Raw genomic sequence first — 19,776 nt, 5'->3', positions numbered from 1 at the left:
TTTATTAGTTTAATCGCTTTTTCGGAATCCTGGAAATCTTGGAACTGACTGGAACTCGTACGGAAATGTTTTAAACAAACGAACATTTCAAAACACGTCCAAGGTGTTTATTTTATAAGCCTCCACCCTGTAATCTCGCGAGCCGAGAGTTAAAAGGCAACGCGAAGTGCGACACATCATCGGCTGGAATCCCTGGCCCCGCCCATCACACCTCCCATCACCACCTCGAAGTTAAGCCCCGCCCTCTCGCGTCACCGCCTCTGACAGGGCAGCGAGAGCCGTTCCACAAGGTGGCCGTGAGAGGGGGGGGGGGGCTAGGTCACGTGACGGTTCCAATATGGCGGCGCCGTGCCGCTGTCCATCACCACCACCGCCAGCGTTACCTCTGAGGGAGCCGCGTCTCTTCCGGATCGTGGAGCCCAGCTGCGGCCAAGGCCCGTGAGCGCCGCTTCCCGCCCCGCTTGGGATAGACGGCGACGGCAGAGCCTTCAAGCCTCGCGGCGGCCATGCAGCCCCCGACCCGCGAGGAAGACACCCGCACCAAGAGCATGTTCGTCTCCCGGGCCCTGGAGAAGATCCTCTCCGAGAAGGAGGCGAAGCGGCCCCCTCACGGGCAGCTGCGGAGGGCCTGCCAAGTGGCGCTCGGTGAGTGCAGAGGCCCCCGCAGGCGCCCGGCTACGAAGCTCGGGGCCCTCCCCTCACAGAGGCGCAGCTCCAGGGAGCCCCGTCAAAAGCCCCGGGCGGCGGAGCCCAGGGCTGCCGGCGCTCCCAGCCCTGCCGCCTCGCCATCCTCCTGCGTAAATTCCGCCCCGCGCATAATGTCGCCGAGGGGGAAACTGCCGAAGGTCGCCGAGAGGGCTGCTTCAGGTTGTTTATATCCGACCGTCTCCCAGGCGGTTTAAAGCCCCGCGTCTTCTGCCCACATGGAGATGAGGTCGGCCGGGGGGGGGGACACACGACAGCTGCCAGATATCTCTGAAACACAAATGCGAACCCCTCTTCTCGGATAGAAAAGTTGGGTTCTTTCTCCCCTCCCCTCCCCTCCCCCCCCCCGTCAAATGAGCTGTCTTCTCTAAAATGTTTTGCCACGCGCATTTGGGAGTCTACCAGCTTCTCTCAAGCTTGAACCCTTGATCTTATTACATGCTTCTTAGTTCCAGTGAGTCCAGCGGAGTTGGCTCCCATTGAGCCTGCCCTCTGTGATTACACAGCTGTGTGAAAAGCAGTCAGGTTCCTCTGATTGCAGCCTAGGATCTGGGTTAAAATTTCTCTTCCTTGCTTCCTCTTATTGTGTGTGTGTGTGGGGGGGGGTTTCCCTGAATAAAGTGTGATCTGGGATCTTACTAGGCATGTGCTCTCTGCGTTTCTTCATCTCCCCTTCTTTTATGCTGTGATGGGGATCCAGTGCCTATGGGACACTCCTGTCAGATCTCCTGGGGACTCCTATCTGTCTTCCCTAGCCAATGACTTTCTGTTTTTAAAGCCTCTCTAGATTTTTTACATGATGAAAGAAATTAGAAAAAGTGTTTCTGGGAAGTGTCTAATGAATGACTTTGTACACACATGAGTGTAGTTGGTGACAGGGCTTGGAATCAGATATGCTCGATAGATTAATTTGCCACGTTGGATACTCCCCTGCTTGTGAACAGGTGACCACGCTACAGATCTTCTAACAGGAAGTGTCATAATAAATTTTGTGGTCAGGTTTGCTTGTCAAGGGAAAGAGGGAGGTTCCTTTCATTCAGGAAGAGAGAACAAGGTTCACTTGGCTTATCTGATTGTAACATGCAGTACTAATTGCTGTAGATATCTTTGAGCAATTTGCAAGCCTTTTTACTTATCAGATAGGCAGATTGTGTGCATGTGAAACACTTTCCTATAATATTTTCTTGAATTGTTTATAATTGGTAAATAATGAAATTTGTTGTGAGACTTAAGTACAAAATAGTAGATCAATACTGCCTTACTGAATAGTTTTACAGGATGAAAGAAATTAGATAAATGTTTCTAATGAATGTGACCTTTCTTTAAAAGAAAAGTTAAGAAACATCAACTTGCATTACAAGCAGAGACAGTTTCATTTTGGCTCTATAATTTTCTGTGCCAATAAGTCCAAATTGGGGGGGGGGCAGTTTGACAGCTGCCTTCTCTGTTAGTGTCTTAACTGCATGTTCTATACAAATAGGACATTGGGACTTGTGTCTATTTTTTCTTGGCGAAAATTTACGGTAGATGTTTTTAAGTAGGCCGAGATGGGATTAAGACTATAATCCTATAACCCTTACCTGGGAGTAAGTACCACTGAATTTGATGAGACTTCTTTCTTGAGTAGACATAGGAATGTTCTTTGGCATATCACTGTCTGAATTTAAGTGGCCCATTTGTAAAATAGACATTATTTTGGTCTAATATTTTGAGGATCAAGAAGTGTATTACAAAGCATTCTGTATCCTCAGTCCACCAGTGGTGAAGTACAGTACTTAACACTTCAGCCCTATGGAGATCTATTTAGAAATAATTATTTTTAGGTTTAGGGACTGACAACAAGGCAAGCAGATGTGAGATTGCAGCCTTAGCCATTCTTACAGTACAACGTGAATTCTAGCAATACCACATGAAATATTTTTCACAGCCCCCAGCTTTCAAAGAATAAAATGAATCTGATATTCAGCCAAAAACAAAAGCATAATCTGAAAAATAATTATATTATGATATAATATACAACATAATTCCTGTGTTCATTGCATTCATGCAACAATTCAACTCATGTATAAATGTTAAGTATGTTTTGTTCTTTATATGGCTGGTGGTGGGAAGGGAGACAATTTGTATTTCCATGCTGTATAAGAGATATCCAGATTATCATAAGGAGAAAAATGGAAAGGGGGAATGAAGATGATAATGGCAGGAATGCATGTACCATAGCACAGCATGCTTCTGTTGTTTACTATAGCCTCCTCAATGTTCCTTGTACATTTTTAATTGAAAGCCTCTGCTATACAGAGCTTATGTTCATTGTGATGATATATAAGGCTGGGATACACCAGACAGGAATGTTATATACAAACTAACTGACAGAACCCTCTATTGACCTGATAGTAGAGTTTTGTCTAAGGGGGGTGGAAATGAGACCTGACCTGAAAATGGGTATGTAATCCCAGGCAGATCTCACTGTGGGTAAGAGGCAGAACAAAATAAGGCATAAAATCACCATTTCACATACAGTGGTGCCCCGCAAAACGAATGCCTCGCAAGACGAAAAACTCGCTAGACGAAAGGATTTTCCGTTTTTTGAGGTGCTTTGCAAGACGAATTTCCCTATGGGCTTGCTTCTCAAGACGAAACCGCTAATAGCCGCTAAGCCGCTAATAGCCGTGCTTTGCAAGACGAAAAAACCGCAAGACGAAGCAACTCGCGGAACTAATTAATTTCGTCTTGCGAGGCACCACTGTATTGGCAAAGGTCTAACATTTACCATATTGGCAAAATAGGTATCGTAAGAGGCAAGAAAGTAGCTGGGGCACAATTTAGTAGAACATTCTAAGATAGTTACAAGAGACTTAAATCTGTTTAGTGCAGGAGGGGAGAAATATGTGGATTATAAAAGTTTAAGGTTATAAGAGTGACTGAATACAAATTCTGCATTGGGGTGTGGGCAAAAGATAGGTCAGTATCTACTGGTAGATTTATGCACATTTTGCAGTAGCTTGGCAAGTGTTTCCAAGCTCTAATTGTTTAAAAATAGCAGCAACAGAATGACCTTTGCCACCTAAATTAAGATGAAATGAAGAAAGCTAACCAGGAGTGGATTTTTGTGCTAAAGTACTGTGGAGTCAGTTCCATTCTGTTACTGAAAACAATTTTGTGGGCTTGAAATGCTCAGCGAATCATGTTCTTTAATTCTAACTTTGCTTATTGCACAAGCTTCTGGTTGGTTCTAGTAAAAAAGCAAAGTGGAACCAACAAGCCTGTCTTGTCTACTCCTGTTCGACCTGATCAACTGGTTTGTCTGACCTGAAACATACATGTGTTTGTCAGGAAATTAATAAGAAAACATCTGAAGGGTTACTTGCATGGTTGTGATATAGCAGCCCATTTTTATTTTTATTTTTTTACACAGATGAGGAGGTGACTAGATATGGACAGGTGCCACTTTGATAGGTATTTGTTTCAGGTTTATTGAATACATACAAAAAGTAATTTATAGTGACTTAGAATTAAGCCAAAAGTAGAAGTATTTTGTACAGCCTGGAAGCCAGCAAGGTCTTGGCAGAAAGCTACTGGGAGGGACTGAAAACTGACCACTGAATCATTTTAAATTAATATAAGTTTAAAGAGACTCTAATTTCTAGCCTATTATATAAGGAAAGGGAGCATAACAACTTTATATGTTAATAACCTCTGCTCATTACACTGAAGAATAGTATGCTAATTGTCCGGAATAGGTAGCAGGGCAAGACTCATTTCCAGTAAATAATTATCACCAACATTTAAAAAGTCAATCATAAAGTTTCCCACATCAGCTGCACTGTACACTTTATGCTGTAGGTTGATTTATTATTGATTTAATTTTGTACTGCTTAATATATAAATGATATACAAAAACTGAAGCAACAATATACAACTTAAACAAAATATTGCAAAAGCACACAGTTACATATTTCAACATATTTTCCCTAAATATTTGTTTTTACTTACTGGAACCTTTGCAGGATCTAAAATGTCTTTTAAAATGTACCAAAAAATGCTAGATAGTTCACAGCACTGAATGGCATTTTCATATAACTTATAGCTTTCAGTCATAGCCACTTTAAACTTTTTATTTTATTATCTTAAAGGATATAGCAACTAGGGATTACCACTGAAATTGTTATAGGTTTTTCAAATAACAGATTGTGCTATTAACTCCTTACTTGGCTTTGGGTGTTCCTTGAAAATAATTGCTCTTTACAATTTGTTTCGACGGCATATGCTGTATTTAAAATTGTTTACCCCAATTGCTGCCATGTAATGTTATCCTGTACTATGGGTATGGCAGATCACTCCTGGCTAAGGAATTTGTTGTAGCTGAGATTGCAGTTTTCTTATATACAGTTCTGCAGATTCAGGGAAGGGAGATTTTCGGGAGTTTTGCTTAAGTTTGTTGTTGCAGTAACTTTTTCCTTCTTCGCAGTTCATAATTCTTTCCTCATGAAATACTTTTCTGTGTATTCATTCTACTTACACTGGTACCTCTGGTTAAGTACTTAATTCGTTCCGGAGGTCCATTCTTAACCTGAAACTGTTCTTAACCTGAAGCACCACTTTAGCTAATGGGGCCTCCCGCTGCCACCACACGATTTCTGTTCTCATCCTGAAGCAAAGTTCTTAACTTGAGGTACTATTTCTGGGTTAGCGGAGTCTGTAACCTGAAGCGTTGTAACCCGAGGTACCACTGTACACTGTAGAAGCTCCACAGTTTCCCAGTAGCAACTGGAATTGAATCAGGGGCAGGAAGGGATAAAAGTGCTTGTTCCAAAGTAAATCCTGATTTAGAACTATTGGACCCAGGGCCACAAAAAAAGTTTGTGTCTTATTTTTAAAATTTGTCAGTTGCCTCACAGATCTTTATTTCATAAGGAACAGCAGGTTTTGCTCTCATTAAGAAGCAGTCATTATGTAGAACCTCTAATTTTGCCAATTAACAGTTGCTCCTGGGTATAATAATTATTTCTGCAAAGGACTGCTTGTTGTGGCCTGTAACCGAACCCAGTAAATTTACAAGTGTTTGACAATGTATAATTAGCTTCCTGTTCCTTCCCCTGTAACGGGGCTGGGGAATATCAGACCTAGGGGCTATTCAGCCCTTCAAGTCATATCCCTCACTAGTTCTGCTCTACACTCTGCCTGAGTGCTTTTGCTGGGCTGGATTGTGCCCCTGAGTGATGCTAATGCCCCTTGCTTCCCTCTATGGAGGATGCAGAGATGCAGGTCAGTGTGTAGAAACTGCTGAGTTTTGCATGTCTGGAATACCCTCCTGTACAGTCTCGTCTGCTCCTCCACCCACTCTTGACTCTGCCCACCAGTAGCAGGTATTTCCCAGGAAGTTGTCAAGGAGGCCTGAGTCTGAAAAACATTCCCAACTGCTTCCTATATATCTCCACAGTTTTTCACAAATCTTCCTTTTTGTCTCCCGTTCTTTCCTTGCAAATATCACATGGTATTTAATAAAACGGCTGCATATAGAAGTGGGCTATAGCAATCTCTTCTTCATAGCCAAGTTGTATGTCTAAAAGGCGGTTGTTTCTGATAACACTTAATTTTGAACGTCTAATGGTACCCTGAGAGGAGAGGAGAATAGAAAACAGGTGGAAGAAAAATGTTTTGTTTCTGAATTTTCTTTCTTCCCCTTCTTTTATCGTAGGATTTCCTTCATTGGGGCATTTGACAAATTGGGGCATGTGTATGGGGTTTTGATCAGGAAAAAGGAGGGAAATAATTAAATCACGCCCAGCTGTTCCAAATAAATTGACCTCTCCACAAATTAAAGTTTGGAGAGCAGTCTGACCTGCCAAACTGGCCTGTCTGTTAGAGGAGGGATTTCGATATAATTTATAACTTTTTTTCTTGTGGGAGTAGAAGCCAGCAGGAGAAGACAAGGTGTTTGTAGTTTCTTGCCTGCATTAATATTAACTACCTTGCACAACTGGATGGAGTGTGAGTGTGTTTGAATAAAACTGTTGAAGCCTGGAGGAAACCAACATTTAGTAAAGGGAATCTTGTGCAATGCTTTCCCCATGATGGAAGATATGTTTTTCCCAAGCTGCTGATATCTCAGGTTTCTTAACACAGTAACATTTAAGTCAGAACTGAAGCTATCTCTTGCAAAGTACTGTAGTTTGCTCAGAGATTTCTTACTGGACTTTCAATGTACGGTAGACTTCCCCTGCCCCTCATCAAAATTATATTTTATTGATTTGTTAGCAAAAAAAAGGTGCAAGCTTAACAAAAAGAAAGAAAACAAAGTCCATTTTTGTAAAGCATCGCAACCTGGAAGGACAAAAGTACAAAGATACAACACAGCTCCAAAGGGATAATAAAGTACTAATGCATACAATTAGCACTACTATATCATTTTTGAGGTGAACAGCAGCAGAAAAATTCAGTAAAAGTTGATGTAGCCAGCAGTACTACTTGTTTAAGAAAACTTTTGCAAATAAAGTTTTGAAATTCCCCACAATTAAATAGTTTTTGGGTTGTGTTATCTGCATGTCTGGAACAGTATTTAAATTACAACATAAATTGGAAAGGAAAATTATTTTGGGTAAACATGGGCACCTAATCACAACAGTAGGGGAATACAGTGGTGCCTCGCAAGACGAAATTAATCCGTTCCGTGAGGCTCTTCGTATAGTGGTTTTTTCGTCTTGCGAAGCAAGCCCATTGACAGCTTAGCGGATTAGTGCTATTAGCGGTTTAGCGGCTTTTAGCGATCAGCTGATAAGCGGCTTATCAGCAGATCAGCTGATAAGCGGCTTAGCGGCTTAGGAAAAGGGGGAAAAGGGGGGGGGGAACCCGCAGGAACTCGCAAGACATTTTGTCTTGCGAAGCAAGCCCATAGGGAAATTCGTTTTGCGAAGCGCCTCCAAAACGGAAAACCCTTTCGTCTAGCGGGTTTTCCGTCTTGCGAGGCATTCGTCTTGTGGGGCACCACTGTATTTGTTAAGCTTTCGTTTAAGTGACACAAGTGGTTTATAAAAAATAAAAGGTATTTGGAGCAGATACTAGTCTAACCAATATTTTGTTTCAAGAGGAAAATACAAAACATTTAGTTTTTTAACTCCCTGTTTCTGCAGTAACTGTCATTAGTTTTGCCATAAGGAATATAAGGGCAGTGTAGCAGGATAAGTGCTAGTAAACTTGGCTCTCTCCACATATTTTGGACTACAACTCCCATCATGCCTGAGCATTGGGCCATGCTGGCTGGGGCTGATGGCCACCACATTGGCTATCCGCATTCGCAAAGTTAATGAGAGAAGTAAATTCAGATGTCCATTTAGTATAAATAGTACTTGGTTATTGATTCTCAAAAGTGCATCTGGCAAAATTTGTCTATTATACATGACATAAAAATGTGTTTTGAGATAGAATGGTAATACATATATCATTGTTGGTATCATCCACTTTTTTTACCAAGTTATTGGCTTTTGTCTTATATTGGCATCTGTGTATAGTATAAGTCTGCAACATAAACCATTTGTTCCGTTTTTCTCCCCAGATGAAATAAAAGCAGAATTAGAAAAGCAAAGGTGAGTAAGTGCTGGTGACCACACGTATAATATAAAAACACCTAATATGCAGGTGTATGTATAATTTATCTGGCTGCTTCAGGTAACACTCTTTAAGGTAACGCATCACAGCAACACAACGAATGTCGCTCTAGCAGTAGAACATTTTCTTTTGAATGAACATGTTTCAGGCTTGCTTCTAGGCAGGAGTTGAGTGGCATGGACAAAAAAAAAAAGTGGCTTTGGATGTGGTAAGACCTTCTGAAACTGCCCTCGGTACAGTTATTTGCAACTGTGTCTCTAGGAAAAAAGTTGGGAATTTGGAAGAAAATGAACAAGTTTAGGTAATCCCTGTGGCTATGAGTGACCTAAGTAGAATTAATTGTATTTCAGTTGCAAGTAACGACTTCCCAAAGATATTGTTTTACCACTTCCTTTCTTCTCAACTGGATTTTTGCTTATGACATGGCAGTTCTCTGCTAACAGAACCTCCACTTCCTCTCTTTAGATCTCTTTTGCATATGTTCCATAATGTATGCGTGTAATTGGCTTGGTCAGAGATACCAATCTGCATGATTAATGAAACCCAGCTCTAATCTCTTGGTGTTCAGCTGTCTCTCTGATGTTATCGGATTAGAAAATTACTGTAGTTCTGTTTTCTGGATCTCTGTTTCTTCAGTGGCATGCTGTGCCTGGTGCAAACACAAGTTCATTATACTTTGGGAAGAATCCTAATGATTTTCTTCTATTGTTCTGTGTTAGTTTTCCAAGCCACTGTTAGTCATTTTCCACACTGGATTACTGTTGTGATGTAGGCTGGGGGCTTCTGTTTGTCTTTCCCCCAACACAATCTGGAAATTCAGTGTTGAGTCATGTACCTATTGCCAAAGAAAGAAGTTACAGTGGTACCTCAGTTTAAGAACAACCCTGTTTAAGAATGATTCCGTTTACGAACTACGCAAAACTGGAAATAGTGTCCCGGTTTGAGAACTTTACCTTGGTCTAAGAATGAAATCTGAACGGTGGAAGGGCACTGGTGGCAGGAGGCCTCATTAGGGAAAGCGTGCCTCGGTTTAAGAACAGTTTCGGTTTAAGAACGGACTTCCGGAACAGATTAAATTTGTAAACTGAGGTACCACTGTACTGTTTTGGAGGTAGCTTGACATGACTTTCATCATCTTTTATTCTGCAGAAAAACATTAATAAGCATTTTCACTATATTTTTCTAGGTAGATACATGTGCTAACCATTCCTTCCTTATGTTTCAAAATAAGCTTAGACACTGCATGCTATATGGGAATATTCCAGTGCTTCATAAACATACTGTGAGAAGTAGCTCTTAGCAAGTTTTGATGGTTGGCCTTGCAGTACCAGGATACATTGACATTTTTTGCCTCTTGAAACTTAATAATCTTGAACCCAGTCGTTAAAAATACTTAAATATAAAGATATCTTAACTTTTTATATACATTTTTATTAAAAAAAACTATACAAAAACATACATACAAATATGTCATTCCTATGTAACATATGTCCTATTACAGATTAAATTTCATTCCTTATAAGCTATATTTGATCTTGGTGCTGAAAAAGCATTAAATTATTGAATCTTTTAATTTTGCTCCTTATATGTCATAAAAGGAGACCATAATCTTTCAAATTGTTCTTGTTTTTATCTCCCTTCCTTCATTTTAACTTATAAGCCAAAAGGGAATGAATCCATGAGAAAACGATTCATGCTCAGAAATTTCCACACTGATATATTTTAAAAGTACAGTACTTAATTTTATTAGCTACTACTTCTTGACACATCCATTCATTCAGTGCAATTGGATGTTGTTTTTCCAATTCTTTAGGCTGTGATCTTGAAGTACATGCATGCAAGAATGACTTCCTCAATAGTCTTTCATCAACCGAAAAATAAAGTGGTTTTGTACTTGAGGGAGGAGTTAAACCAAGTTGCTGTTAAGAGTGAGACTATAGAGAGAGTGTGTCTGCATGTATATAATTGTGTGCTGATTTTTGACAAGCATGGACATTGGAGACTGTGATCCTAGGTTTCAATACTTCACGTGCTTGCTGACAAACTTGCTGCCAGTTAGGTATGGTGGATATTAGCCCTTGCCATCTTGTTGTAAGAGGTGTGCAGCAAGGCCAACTACTCTGGGTTGGAAATAGTTATATATGTTTGGCGATAGGACCTGCATTACTTTCCATGCCTTAGAAAGGAATGTATCAATGGCTTTTATGTTGTATGTTCTACGTGGATAGGAAATTAATACGAAAGCCATTGCTCAGTTCATAACACTGAGTGATTTTGTTGTTTTCAATTTTTCCAACTAGCCAAGGCAATGAAACCACTCCAAAAGCAAACTTCATTGAAGCCGATAAATATTTCCTCCCATTTGAGTTGGCCTGCCAGTCGAAGTCCCCACGGATTGTCAGCACCTCATTGGACTGCTTGCAGGTATCCTTTTTAAATTAAGTATTTATCAACCTTGGCTGTGTTTATTTTGACAGTGTCCTCTAAATTTTATGTTGAAGCAGATGCATGTATGTATATATTGTTAGGCTGCAGACAGAATTGAGAAGCTACTTTCTTTATTTTGTCTTCCTTTCCCTGCCTCCAAAGTTCTTTAAAACATCTGTTACAGGTTTTATTAGTAATTGTTCCACGCTCACCCCTCCCTCAGCTTTGACATATTTTAAGACACACATACACACCATCAGCCTCTTTGGAACCTGCTAATGAAGCTGTCCTGCATTTTGAATCCTCTAAATGACATGGAAAGTGTTTCATGTGTGAAAGTGATTATAATACAATTTTCTCTCTCTCTCTCTCTGTAGAAACTTATTGCATATGGACATATCACTGGCAATGCTCCAGACAGTGGAGCTCCTGGAAAACGCCTGATTGACCGCATCGTTGAAACAATCTGCAATTGCTTTCAGGGTCCTCAGACTGATGAGGGAGTGCAGTTACAAATTATAAAGGTATTTTATTTATGTTTTAGAAAGGCTGTTTGTTAATAAGACTTTTGCTTAGTCTATGCTTTCTAAATGGAGGAGGCTCTTCCTTTTATCTTCCAGTTAGAGAATCCCCAAATCTAATTTTAAAAGGCTGTACAATTTACCCCTTCCTGCACCATACTATGAAAATTAAATTAACTACCTCTTGGTAAATATGAACTCATATCTTATTTAAGTAGCCATTTCTTCCTAGACCACAAAGCTCTGTTAATGGATTTGAAATGTTTTTCTGCCATATGCTGCTCATTTCTCCCTCTCCTTCACCCAACTTAGCTTTCTGCAAATTGCATGTTGTGTACTAGCTAAAGATTATTTTCTGAAGCTCCAGTACCTTATTTCTCATTTGAGATCTAATTTTCTTAATAACTCATGGCTATTGACTGACAGGGCTTAGCTTGTAAGTAAATCTGTATTGCATTTGATTGTAGTAGAAGCAGCAGCAGCAAATATTCATTCATTCATTGTACCCCTCCCATCTGATTGGGTTGACTCAGTCACTATGGGTGGCTTCCAACAAAATATAATGAAACACAACAAAACATCAAAGCTTTCCAAAACAGGATTGCCTTCAGATGTCTATGAAAAGTTATTTGATTGTTTATCTCTTTGACATCTGATGGGAGGGCGTCCCACAGGGTGGGCACAACTACTGAGAAGGCCCTCTGTGTGGTTCCCTGTAACTTCACGTCTTGCAGTGAGGGAACCACCAGAAGGTCCTTGGAACTGGGCTTCAGTGTCCAGGCTGAATGATGGGAGTACTGGTCTCCTTCAGGTATATAGGGCCTACAGCATAGGATACAGCATTAACATTTTGCAAACATTCTTTTTGCTGATTGTAGCAATGTAACAGGTCTCTCCAAAACTTATTGACAATAAGTTTTTACTGTAAAAAGTTTTTACAGTTTACAGTTTTTAGTGTAAAAAGTCAATTGATTTCAAATACCTCTGTCTTTTAAATTGTCAGGATGATGCACTGCAGTAAAATTTAGTTTTAAACACTTAACACATGAGGCCTGAACTAGATATAACATGCAGTTGTGTGCATTTTTATGTGTGAGGAAATCACCTGGGAGCACTAAGAGGGAAAATGGCTGGAGCAGGAGCAAACAGCTCCCCCTCCCGTTCTATCACATTCAATCTTCTGCAGCTGCTTTTGATTTAAAAGAGAGAAACTCCTCATGAATGAGACATACACATGACTGTGTGTCACATGTTCTGGCATCTTGGATATTCCTTGGGCTCGTGAGTAAACTTCCAGATTCTGTAACAACTATTAGCAAAGAGATGCTTACAGCACAAGGATATGCATGTCTATACAGTCACTGTTGAATGCAATGAGAATTACTCCCAGGTAAATCATGGAATTGTAGAGTTGGAAGGGATCTCACGCATCATCTAGTCCAACATGCTGCAGTGCAGGAATCTCAGCTAAAGCATCCATGACAGATGGCCATCCAGCCTCTGCTTTAAAACCCCCAAACGCTCTTCCTAACCTCCCAAGGGAGTCTGTTCCACTGTCAAACAGCTCTTACTTTCATAAGGTTCTTCCTGATGTTTAGTCAGATGTGTAAGGTGCCATCTTAGAATGCAGGGGAAAGCAGGTTTTAGGAGTTGTGTAGAGGAGACATTCTCAGACAATAAAAGCAAAACATTGGGGTTCAGTTTTGAACAACAAATATGGAAGTTGATCTACATGTCGGTAGTGTGTTTTGAAATCCACTTGGGTTGCTTAAAGAAGCAGAACATTTGAAGAGGAAAATGTGAAGGTTGTGTCATCTGCTTGTAAGCATCATGAACTCCAAAGCAAAGTAACAGTATGTCATCTTTGACAAAAATGCAGTCTAAAATAGTTTTTGAGTAGAAACTTGTGCTATCCCTAGCAAGAGCTCATGCCTGCCCATAGTGTCCCCCTCTCCTGATCCTCATACTTTTAGAAAGGAGGATGTGGGGTTCATTTGCTGCCAAAAACATTGTGAATGTTTCCCTTAATCTTTGGTCAAAGATTGCTTTTTCTCAATAGTGTTATAAATTGCCAGTACTGCCATTGTAATACTTTTTATTAATTTTAAGTTATGGGACTATGGGAAGGCAAGAGCCATGCTGACCTTATGACTGATTGTTCGTTGTTCAGAGCACTATATTTAAATAAGTTTTGTTCCCATTTGCTTAGATGTCTTTATTGTGGTGTATGTTGTATTTCCCCCTCCAGGCTCTTCTCACCGCTGTCACGTCCCCGTATATCGAAATTCACGAAGGAACAATCCTTCAGACTGTTAGAACTTGTTACAACATTTATCTAGCCAGTAAAAATCTCATTAATCAAACAACTGCCAAGGCTACTCTCACTCAGATGCTGAATGTCATTTTCACCCGGATGGAAAACCAAGCTGTATGTAGTAAATGTTTATCAATTTGACTTTTATGTACATCATTTAATTGTTATATTACTGCTCCTTCTCCTCTGAGCTATTGTCATCTGATTCCTATTTGTAAGCATGTTGCAGGCTTACAAGCTCCCTCTTCTCCACTTGCATGCCAATTATCTCCTCTCTTTTCTGGTTTGTCTTAACCATAGTTCACCATGACGTCTCAATCAGGCAGACCATAGTTAGCATCAACCAGGAATTCCTGCTAAACCATGGTTTGCAAAACTCACTTCAAGCCATGATTTCACATCCATAATTTGGAGGTGATTCCTAATTTGTGCTAACCATACTAGACCTTGTTCAGACATCAAAGGAAATAGCAAATCAGAAAGAAGAGGAAGGACTCTTTCTCAATTTTGATGTTGCATTTTAGTCCTCCAAGCTGTGATTTAGAGTAGGGATGGAGAACCTGTGGTCCTCTAAATGTCATTGGACTCCCAACAGCCCAGCCCGTATGGCCAGTGGTCAGGGATGGTGTAGTCCAACAGTATTTGGAGAACTACACTTTTCCCATACTTGGCTTAGAGAATAAGGACTCTGCTGTGTTGTGAGTTCTCAGGTGATCTTTTATCATGAACATTGTATGTGCCCAACTACTTCTTTGTTGTACTGTGGTTCCGCCATGCTGTGATTCCTCTCCAAATATGAGGAACTTTGCCAGCAAAGACAACTGTCCTTCTTGTTTCAGAGGTTGAATTTAAATTATATAATTTCCTTAAAATCTGTTTTCATTATTTATAGTCTGTACCATGTAGACTTAAATTTTCTGTATGATGGAACTCCAAAGTCATATTGGACAATAACCCTTACTGTCTTACATAAATGTTAAAACTGAAGGCCTATGTATTGAGCTGATGCAATAAGAAGGTGAATGGTTTTTGAAGCATGCTGCATTATTTGGTTATGCCCCCTGTTGACTATTACTTTGTTACATACCTGATAAATACAGTATGTTTCTATCTTGCTTGTTTAGATACAAGAGGGAAGAGACCTGGAAAAATCAAATCAACAAAAACCCCAGTCTCCAATGATTCATAGTGCTTCAGGGTCTCCCAAATTTGGCCGATTGAAATACAGCCAGCATGGAAGCAGACCCTCAACTCCTGTCAAAACAGACTTGACTAATGGTGAGCCTGAAAGAAAAGAAAATGGAGACCAGAAACCAGAGGACAGCTTGACACCTTCTGTATTCGGTAAGAAAACTTCCTGTATTGGGGCTGACTTAAGTTATCAACTATAGTTTTATGAAGTCGTACCCAAGTTTGTTATGTGCCAGTTTCAGCACAAAGATCCTGGTTTAGCTTAAGCTGGAGCGTTGTGTTACATCTAGGGAACTCTGGCATAATATTAGGTAATGGATCAGGAAAATAAGTCAGGATCTGGCACTGAGCCTGGGTTCTCTGGTTCAGATGTAGCAGAGAGCTCCAGCTTAATGCAAGGCAGGGCTTTTCTGTTGAATCTGGCATGGGATGGAAGGATAGGGGAGCTATTGTTTGGCAGCATTCAAACAATCTTCCAAGGCTTTACAAAGTAAAGTGATATGTCTACAAGGATAATGCTGATTTACACTTCCTCTTAAGATACTCTCATATACCTGAGAGCTGTTACAGCAGGGATGGGGAAGGTATGGGTCCTTCAGATGTTGGATCCTAACATTTGTATTCTCTTACCATCGACCATTTGGGCTAGTGCTGATGGGATCATGAGTCCCACACTGTTTTATGATATTCCCTTTTAAAATGGTTATTCAGTCACTTTCCTTTAATTGCCTGTATCACTTGCGCAGGTGGCGCTGTGGTCTAAACCACTGAGCCTAGGGCTTGCCGATCAGAAGGTCGGCAGTTGGAATCCCCGCGACAGGGTGAGCTCCCGTTCCTCGGTCCCTGCTCCTGCCAACCTAGCAGTTCGAAAGCATGTCAAAGTGCAAGTAGATAAATAAGTACCGCTCCAGCAGGAAGGTAAATGGTGTTTTCGTGTGCTGCTCTGGTTCGCCAGAAGTGGCTTAGTTATGCTGGCCACATGACCCGGAAGCTGTCTGCGGACAAATGCCGGCTCCCTCGGCCAGTAAAGCAAGATGAGCGCCGCCACCCCAGAGTCGTCTGTGACTGGACCTAACGGTCAGGGTCCCTTTACCTTTACACTTGCCAAAAAATGACTCAAATTGCCTCTGATCCCAAACTGTAGTACTTGTTGCTTCATCAAAGCTTTCAGCAGCAGGCTGGCTATTTCTCAAAGGCTTGCAGCTCCAAGCAGTGTAATTTATCTGTAGGTATCTCTATCAAATTGCAGCTTTTTGTGCCAAATGTTAGTCTAATGGAATTTGGCATCGTTAAAAAGTATGTTGGATAGGTGAATGGTTGACAAAAAACCATGCAAGGCAATTTTTTAAAAAAACGAATCAATCACAATAAACAACTGCTAGATTTTCCAGCTTATTGGATGCCGTGATTTGTCAAGATAGCTAAAAGCATTCATTTGTGTAGCTATAGGGCAGGTGTGGCTCACTTGTGGCCATCTAGATGCTGAACTTCAAGTACTGTTGCTAAATAGGACTCTATTTGTTGAAGACTAATCTACAGATTGCAGCATCAGAAAAAAAAGAGAGAATAAATTTTAATTATGAGACCAAGCTAATTATGTTAAGATAAAAACAGTATTTTTACATATCGGTAATATTAATCCTGATAATCTCTCTATTAAAATGTAAAATCTTCTATTTTGATTCCTATTTCTTATTGGCTGAAGTATAATAAGTAGTTTGTCACCTGCTAATAGATCTCACTTCCTAGTTCAATATCTTGAATGTTATCTCTTTTTTTAGTGGATTCTAATTGCCAACATTTATTTTTAAAAGCGTATATAGGAGAAAGTATTGTATTTGGCATCAAATATAAGTTCTTTCAGATATCATCCATTTGACAGATATTCTAGGAAATGATTGACATATTGGCCCAATTTAATAATAATTGACTGCACCAAAACTGTTATTTTTTTCTAGGATGACTGAAGTAAGTACTCAGAATCCCAAATATTCATTTCCATGTGTCTTTCAGTGGAAAGTAAAAATTTTACAGTGGTGGGACTTGTTTAATAGCCATTGTAGCCCTATTTTACTGATACAAACACAGTTTTAGCCTTTGAAACTGACACTAGGTGAGTCCAAGTGCCTTGGTGTTCCACAAAGCATTCTCTGACATAGCAATGTTACCTTACTGTGCTACTTGATTCTTCAGCCGTGTGAACAGCTTGATCAAAATGGTTTTTCAGGTGACTTCCATAATAGCTAAGAACCACTGGAGCTTAGCCATCCTTGAAAGAGGAGCACAGAGTAGAATCAAATTTCCCCTAAGATCTATCTCAGAATATAACATGCTTATCTAGTGAACTGACTTCCTGCTATGTAGAGGCTCTGTTAAGGCCTGGCACAGGTCTCAGTTTGGCCCACGAGGTAATTTTCCCCACAACCACCTGATGTCCTGTGTCCAGGTGAAGATGCATTTGCAAGGAACATTTGGAAGCCTTAAAATGCTTTTGATAGTTCCTTGGCAAGTCAGGCTTGCTGTCAGTGCCGATCAATTAATTGGTGGTGACAACATACCTGCTGGAATCGGCTGCTGTGTAGAGTTCCCCATTGGAACCTCTATAGTTCTATCCATACGTTCCCATAGCAAGCTTGCTGTAAATGTCAAACAGCTTTAGGGCTCCTGTCCTGTGTGAAATAAGTCTAAATATCTCTAATCAGCTTTTCCTAACCAGGGCTTTGTGCTGTGTGTGTGTGTACACACGCACGCACGTGTGCGCGCGCGCACACACACACACACACACACATATACATAATATAAACCTAATCTCTGATCTTATGTAAATTGTTGAAGCCATCTTTTAAAAGGGAAGGCTAAATTGCAACATTTTTCAAATGACTTATTGATATATGTTTTATCAGAAGAAGAAACTGATGAAGGCAAAGAAATTGTTAAAGGAATCTTGGAGGATGTGGTGACATCTGCAGTTAGAGGTAAAATTTCTTTGGGGAAGTCTCTGTCTTTCTTCATCCCTTTCCTAAGAGATTGACTCATTCTTAAAACCTTTCTTCCAAGACTACAAATCCTGAGAAAAGTATATTAGAGTTCTGTGCAGGAGTAGCGTTAATGACTTGCCACCGATAGGATTCTATATCTACTAATCTCCCATATATAAGATAGGATAAGTACTATCTAATTGTTTAGCAGTGCTTTTTCCCCTTTCTTTTAGCTGGTTTGAATGAGATTATATATTGAGGATGCTGTTTATAAAAAAAATACTGCATTTCCACCCCCCACCCCCTGCAGCTTCTTTAGAAGAAGAAATGAAAAAGCCGTCTCTTCCTGAATCGGTTAGGATTTTATCTGACTTGGCAAGTGCAGTTCCTGCCTCTCCTGGTGGTATTAATGAAAACACACAAGCAAATGGAATTCCTGATGATAGACAGTCTGTCTCCTCCACGGATAATCTGGTAGGAGATTTAAGTGTACAGTAAACGTAATGCAAAGTTCCTAACATTCTGAGAGTAATTGGTAGGAGATCAGTTGGACCACAGGATACTCACACACCAAAATGTGTGAAAGGACATATCCCCACTACTTTAGTAGATTTTCCATAGAAATGTGATTTGGGTACATACTATCATTAAGTATAGTATGAAGCTTAATATAATATGAAGCTTATATGAGAATCCTTATTCAGTCTTGTTCTTGAAAGCAAAGCCTTACTTACTTTAACAGGGCTGTAAAATAAAAAGCTGCTTGAGACAAAGTAGGACCTTTAGTCAGTCTGCCTCAGTTTTATGTGCAGTGACAAACAGCAACTTTCCAGGCCTATGTGGAGAAGCCAGGGATTGAACATAAGACCTTCTGCATGCAGATCATGTGTTCTACTGAGCTGTAGCCCTTCTGTAGTGGAATGGTTAAGGCTTAATTGTTTTCTACGTGCAATTTATTTTGCAACGGTCTGTTGTGCTTAATGTAACCAAATCTGACATTATACGCAGTTTTCCTTCTATTCAAACAACTGCATTTGAATGTAATGCTAGACCTTGGTTGAATATTATGAGACTGAGCCTGCGTGAGCCATGGACTTATGCACCTCTTTCCTCTTTCGGCATGGCAATACGATCAGAAGCATCTGCTTCTTCTTTTTAGAATAGTTGGGCGGGGGGTGGGGGGAATAGCTTCATAAACTGTGGTTTGAAGGTAGCTGTGTTTCAAGAAACCATAATTAAGATTTATCAGTGTTTGTCCAGACATAATAAGTTGTGCTTAATTTGAAGTGCATGCCTCAGAACTCAAGACTTGCAGCCATGCCAGAAGGGAGTGCACAAGCCCAAGGCTTACACAGACTTGATCCTATAATCATGGTGCAGCATTACATCTGAGCAAGACTTTTATTTCCTTTTTAAAACTGATCTCAGCAAAACATAAGTGTAATTCAAATGCCACTTGTTCATATGTGTTTGTGGCTGAATCCAAACTAATTATTTTGTTTCTTTGTCTAGGAAACTGATGTACCTGGACCTCAGGCAGCTGCCAGATTCTCCCATATCCTTCAGAAGGATGCCTTCCTTGTGTTTCGGTCATTGTGCAAGCTTTCGATGAAACCGCTTGGTGATGGGCCTCCAGATCCCAAGTAAAAAAGAAAATATTACATTTATTGATTTGTACACTATCCAGAATGAGACCTGACGTAACACAGTTAAAAATGCATTCATAATTTAATTAGCTATCAAGCTGCATGTATTGTTGCTTTGGTGTATAGTATATTGTAGCCTTACTTATCTTGGGTGTAAACCTTCCTCATTTATGAAACTGCTAAGTCATATTTTTCTAAAGTGATCCATGATTGCTGGACCATGTCTGAATTCTGAGACATGCCCAAAGGAACAGCTGCATGCCTTGACTTCAGAGAGACACAAAACATATTATTCTCTCCTCTGCAGCAGAGGGAGACTAACTGTGTGTATAGGTTCACTACTTGATTTGTACGTTTGCTGTCAAGTAAGATTTGTGTGTGAGAGAGAA

The 19,776-nt window shown here is 40.3% G+C and overlaps 1 protein-coding gene across 3 annotated transcripts in view; it reads left to right on the top strand.

The window, feature by feature from the left end:
• Positions 1–248: 248 nt before the first annotated feature.
• Positions 249–19,776, top strand: part of ARFGEF2 (ARF guanine nucleotide exchange factor 2) — a 49,204-nt gene continuing 29,676 nt past the window's right edge. Inside the window, exons 1-9 of one of the 3 annotated variants that reach the window (XM_079978832.1) lie at positions 249–645; positions 8,258–8,288; positions 10,611–10,734; positions 11,115–11,261; positions 13,507–13,686; positions 14,697–14,916; positions 17,667–17,738; positions 18,052–18,215; positions 19,254–19,384. In XM_079978832.1, the coding sequence (XP_079834958.1) occupies positions 507–645; positions 8,258–8,288; positions 10,611–10,734; positions 11,115–11,261; positions 13,507–13,686; positions 14,697–14,916; positions 17,667–17,738; positions 18,052–18,215; positions 19,254–19,384 (1,208 nt within the window). In that variant the 5' untranslated portion in view covers positions 249–506. The remainder of the gene's footprint in view (positions 646–8,257; positions 8,289–10,610; positions 10,735–11,114; positions 11,262–13,506; positions 13,687–14,696; positions 14,917–17,666; positions 17,739–18,051; positions 18,216–19,253; positions 19,385–19,776) is intronic. The other 2 variants (XM_079978830.1, XM_079978831.1) reach the window with 2 other exon arrangements.

The sequence above is a fragment of the Podarcis cretensis genome, assembly GCF_951804945.1.
Source record: "Podarcis cretensis genome assembly, chromosome: 6".
In the NCBI taxonomy this organism is placed as follows: Eukaryota; Metazoa; Chordata; class Lepidosauria; order Squamata; family Lacertidae; genus Podarcis; species Podarcis cretensis.
Note: the sequence above shows the minus strand (reverse complement) of the source record. Positions and strands in the feature narration are given on the sequence as shown.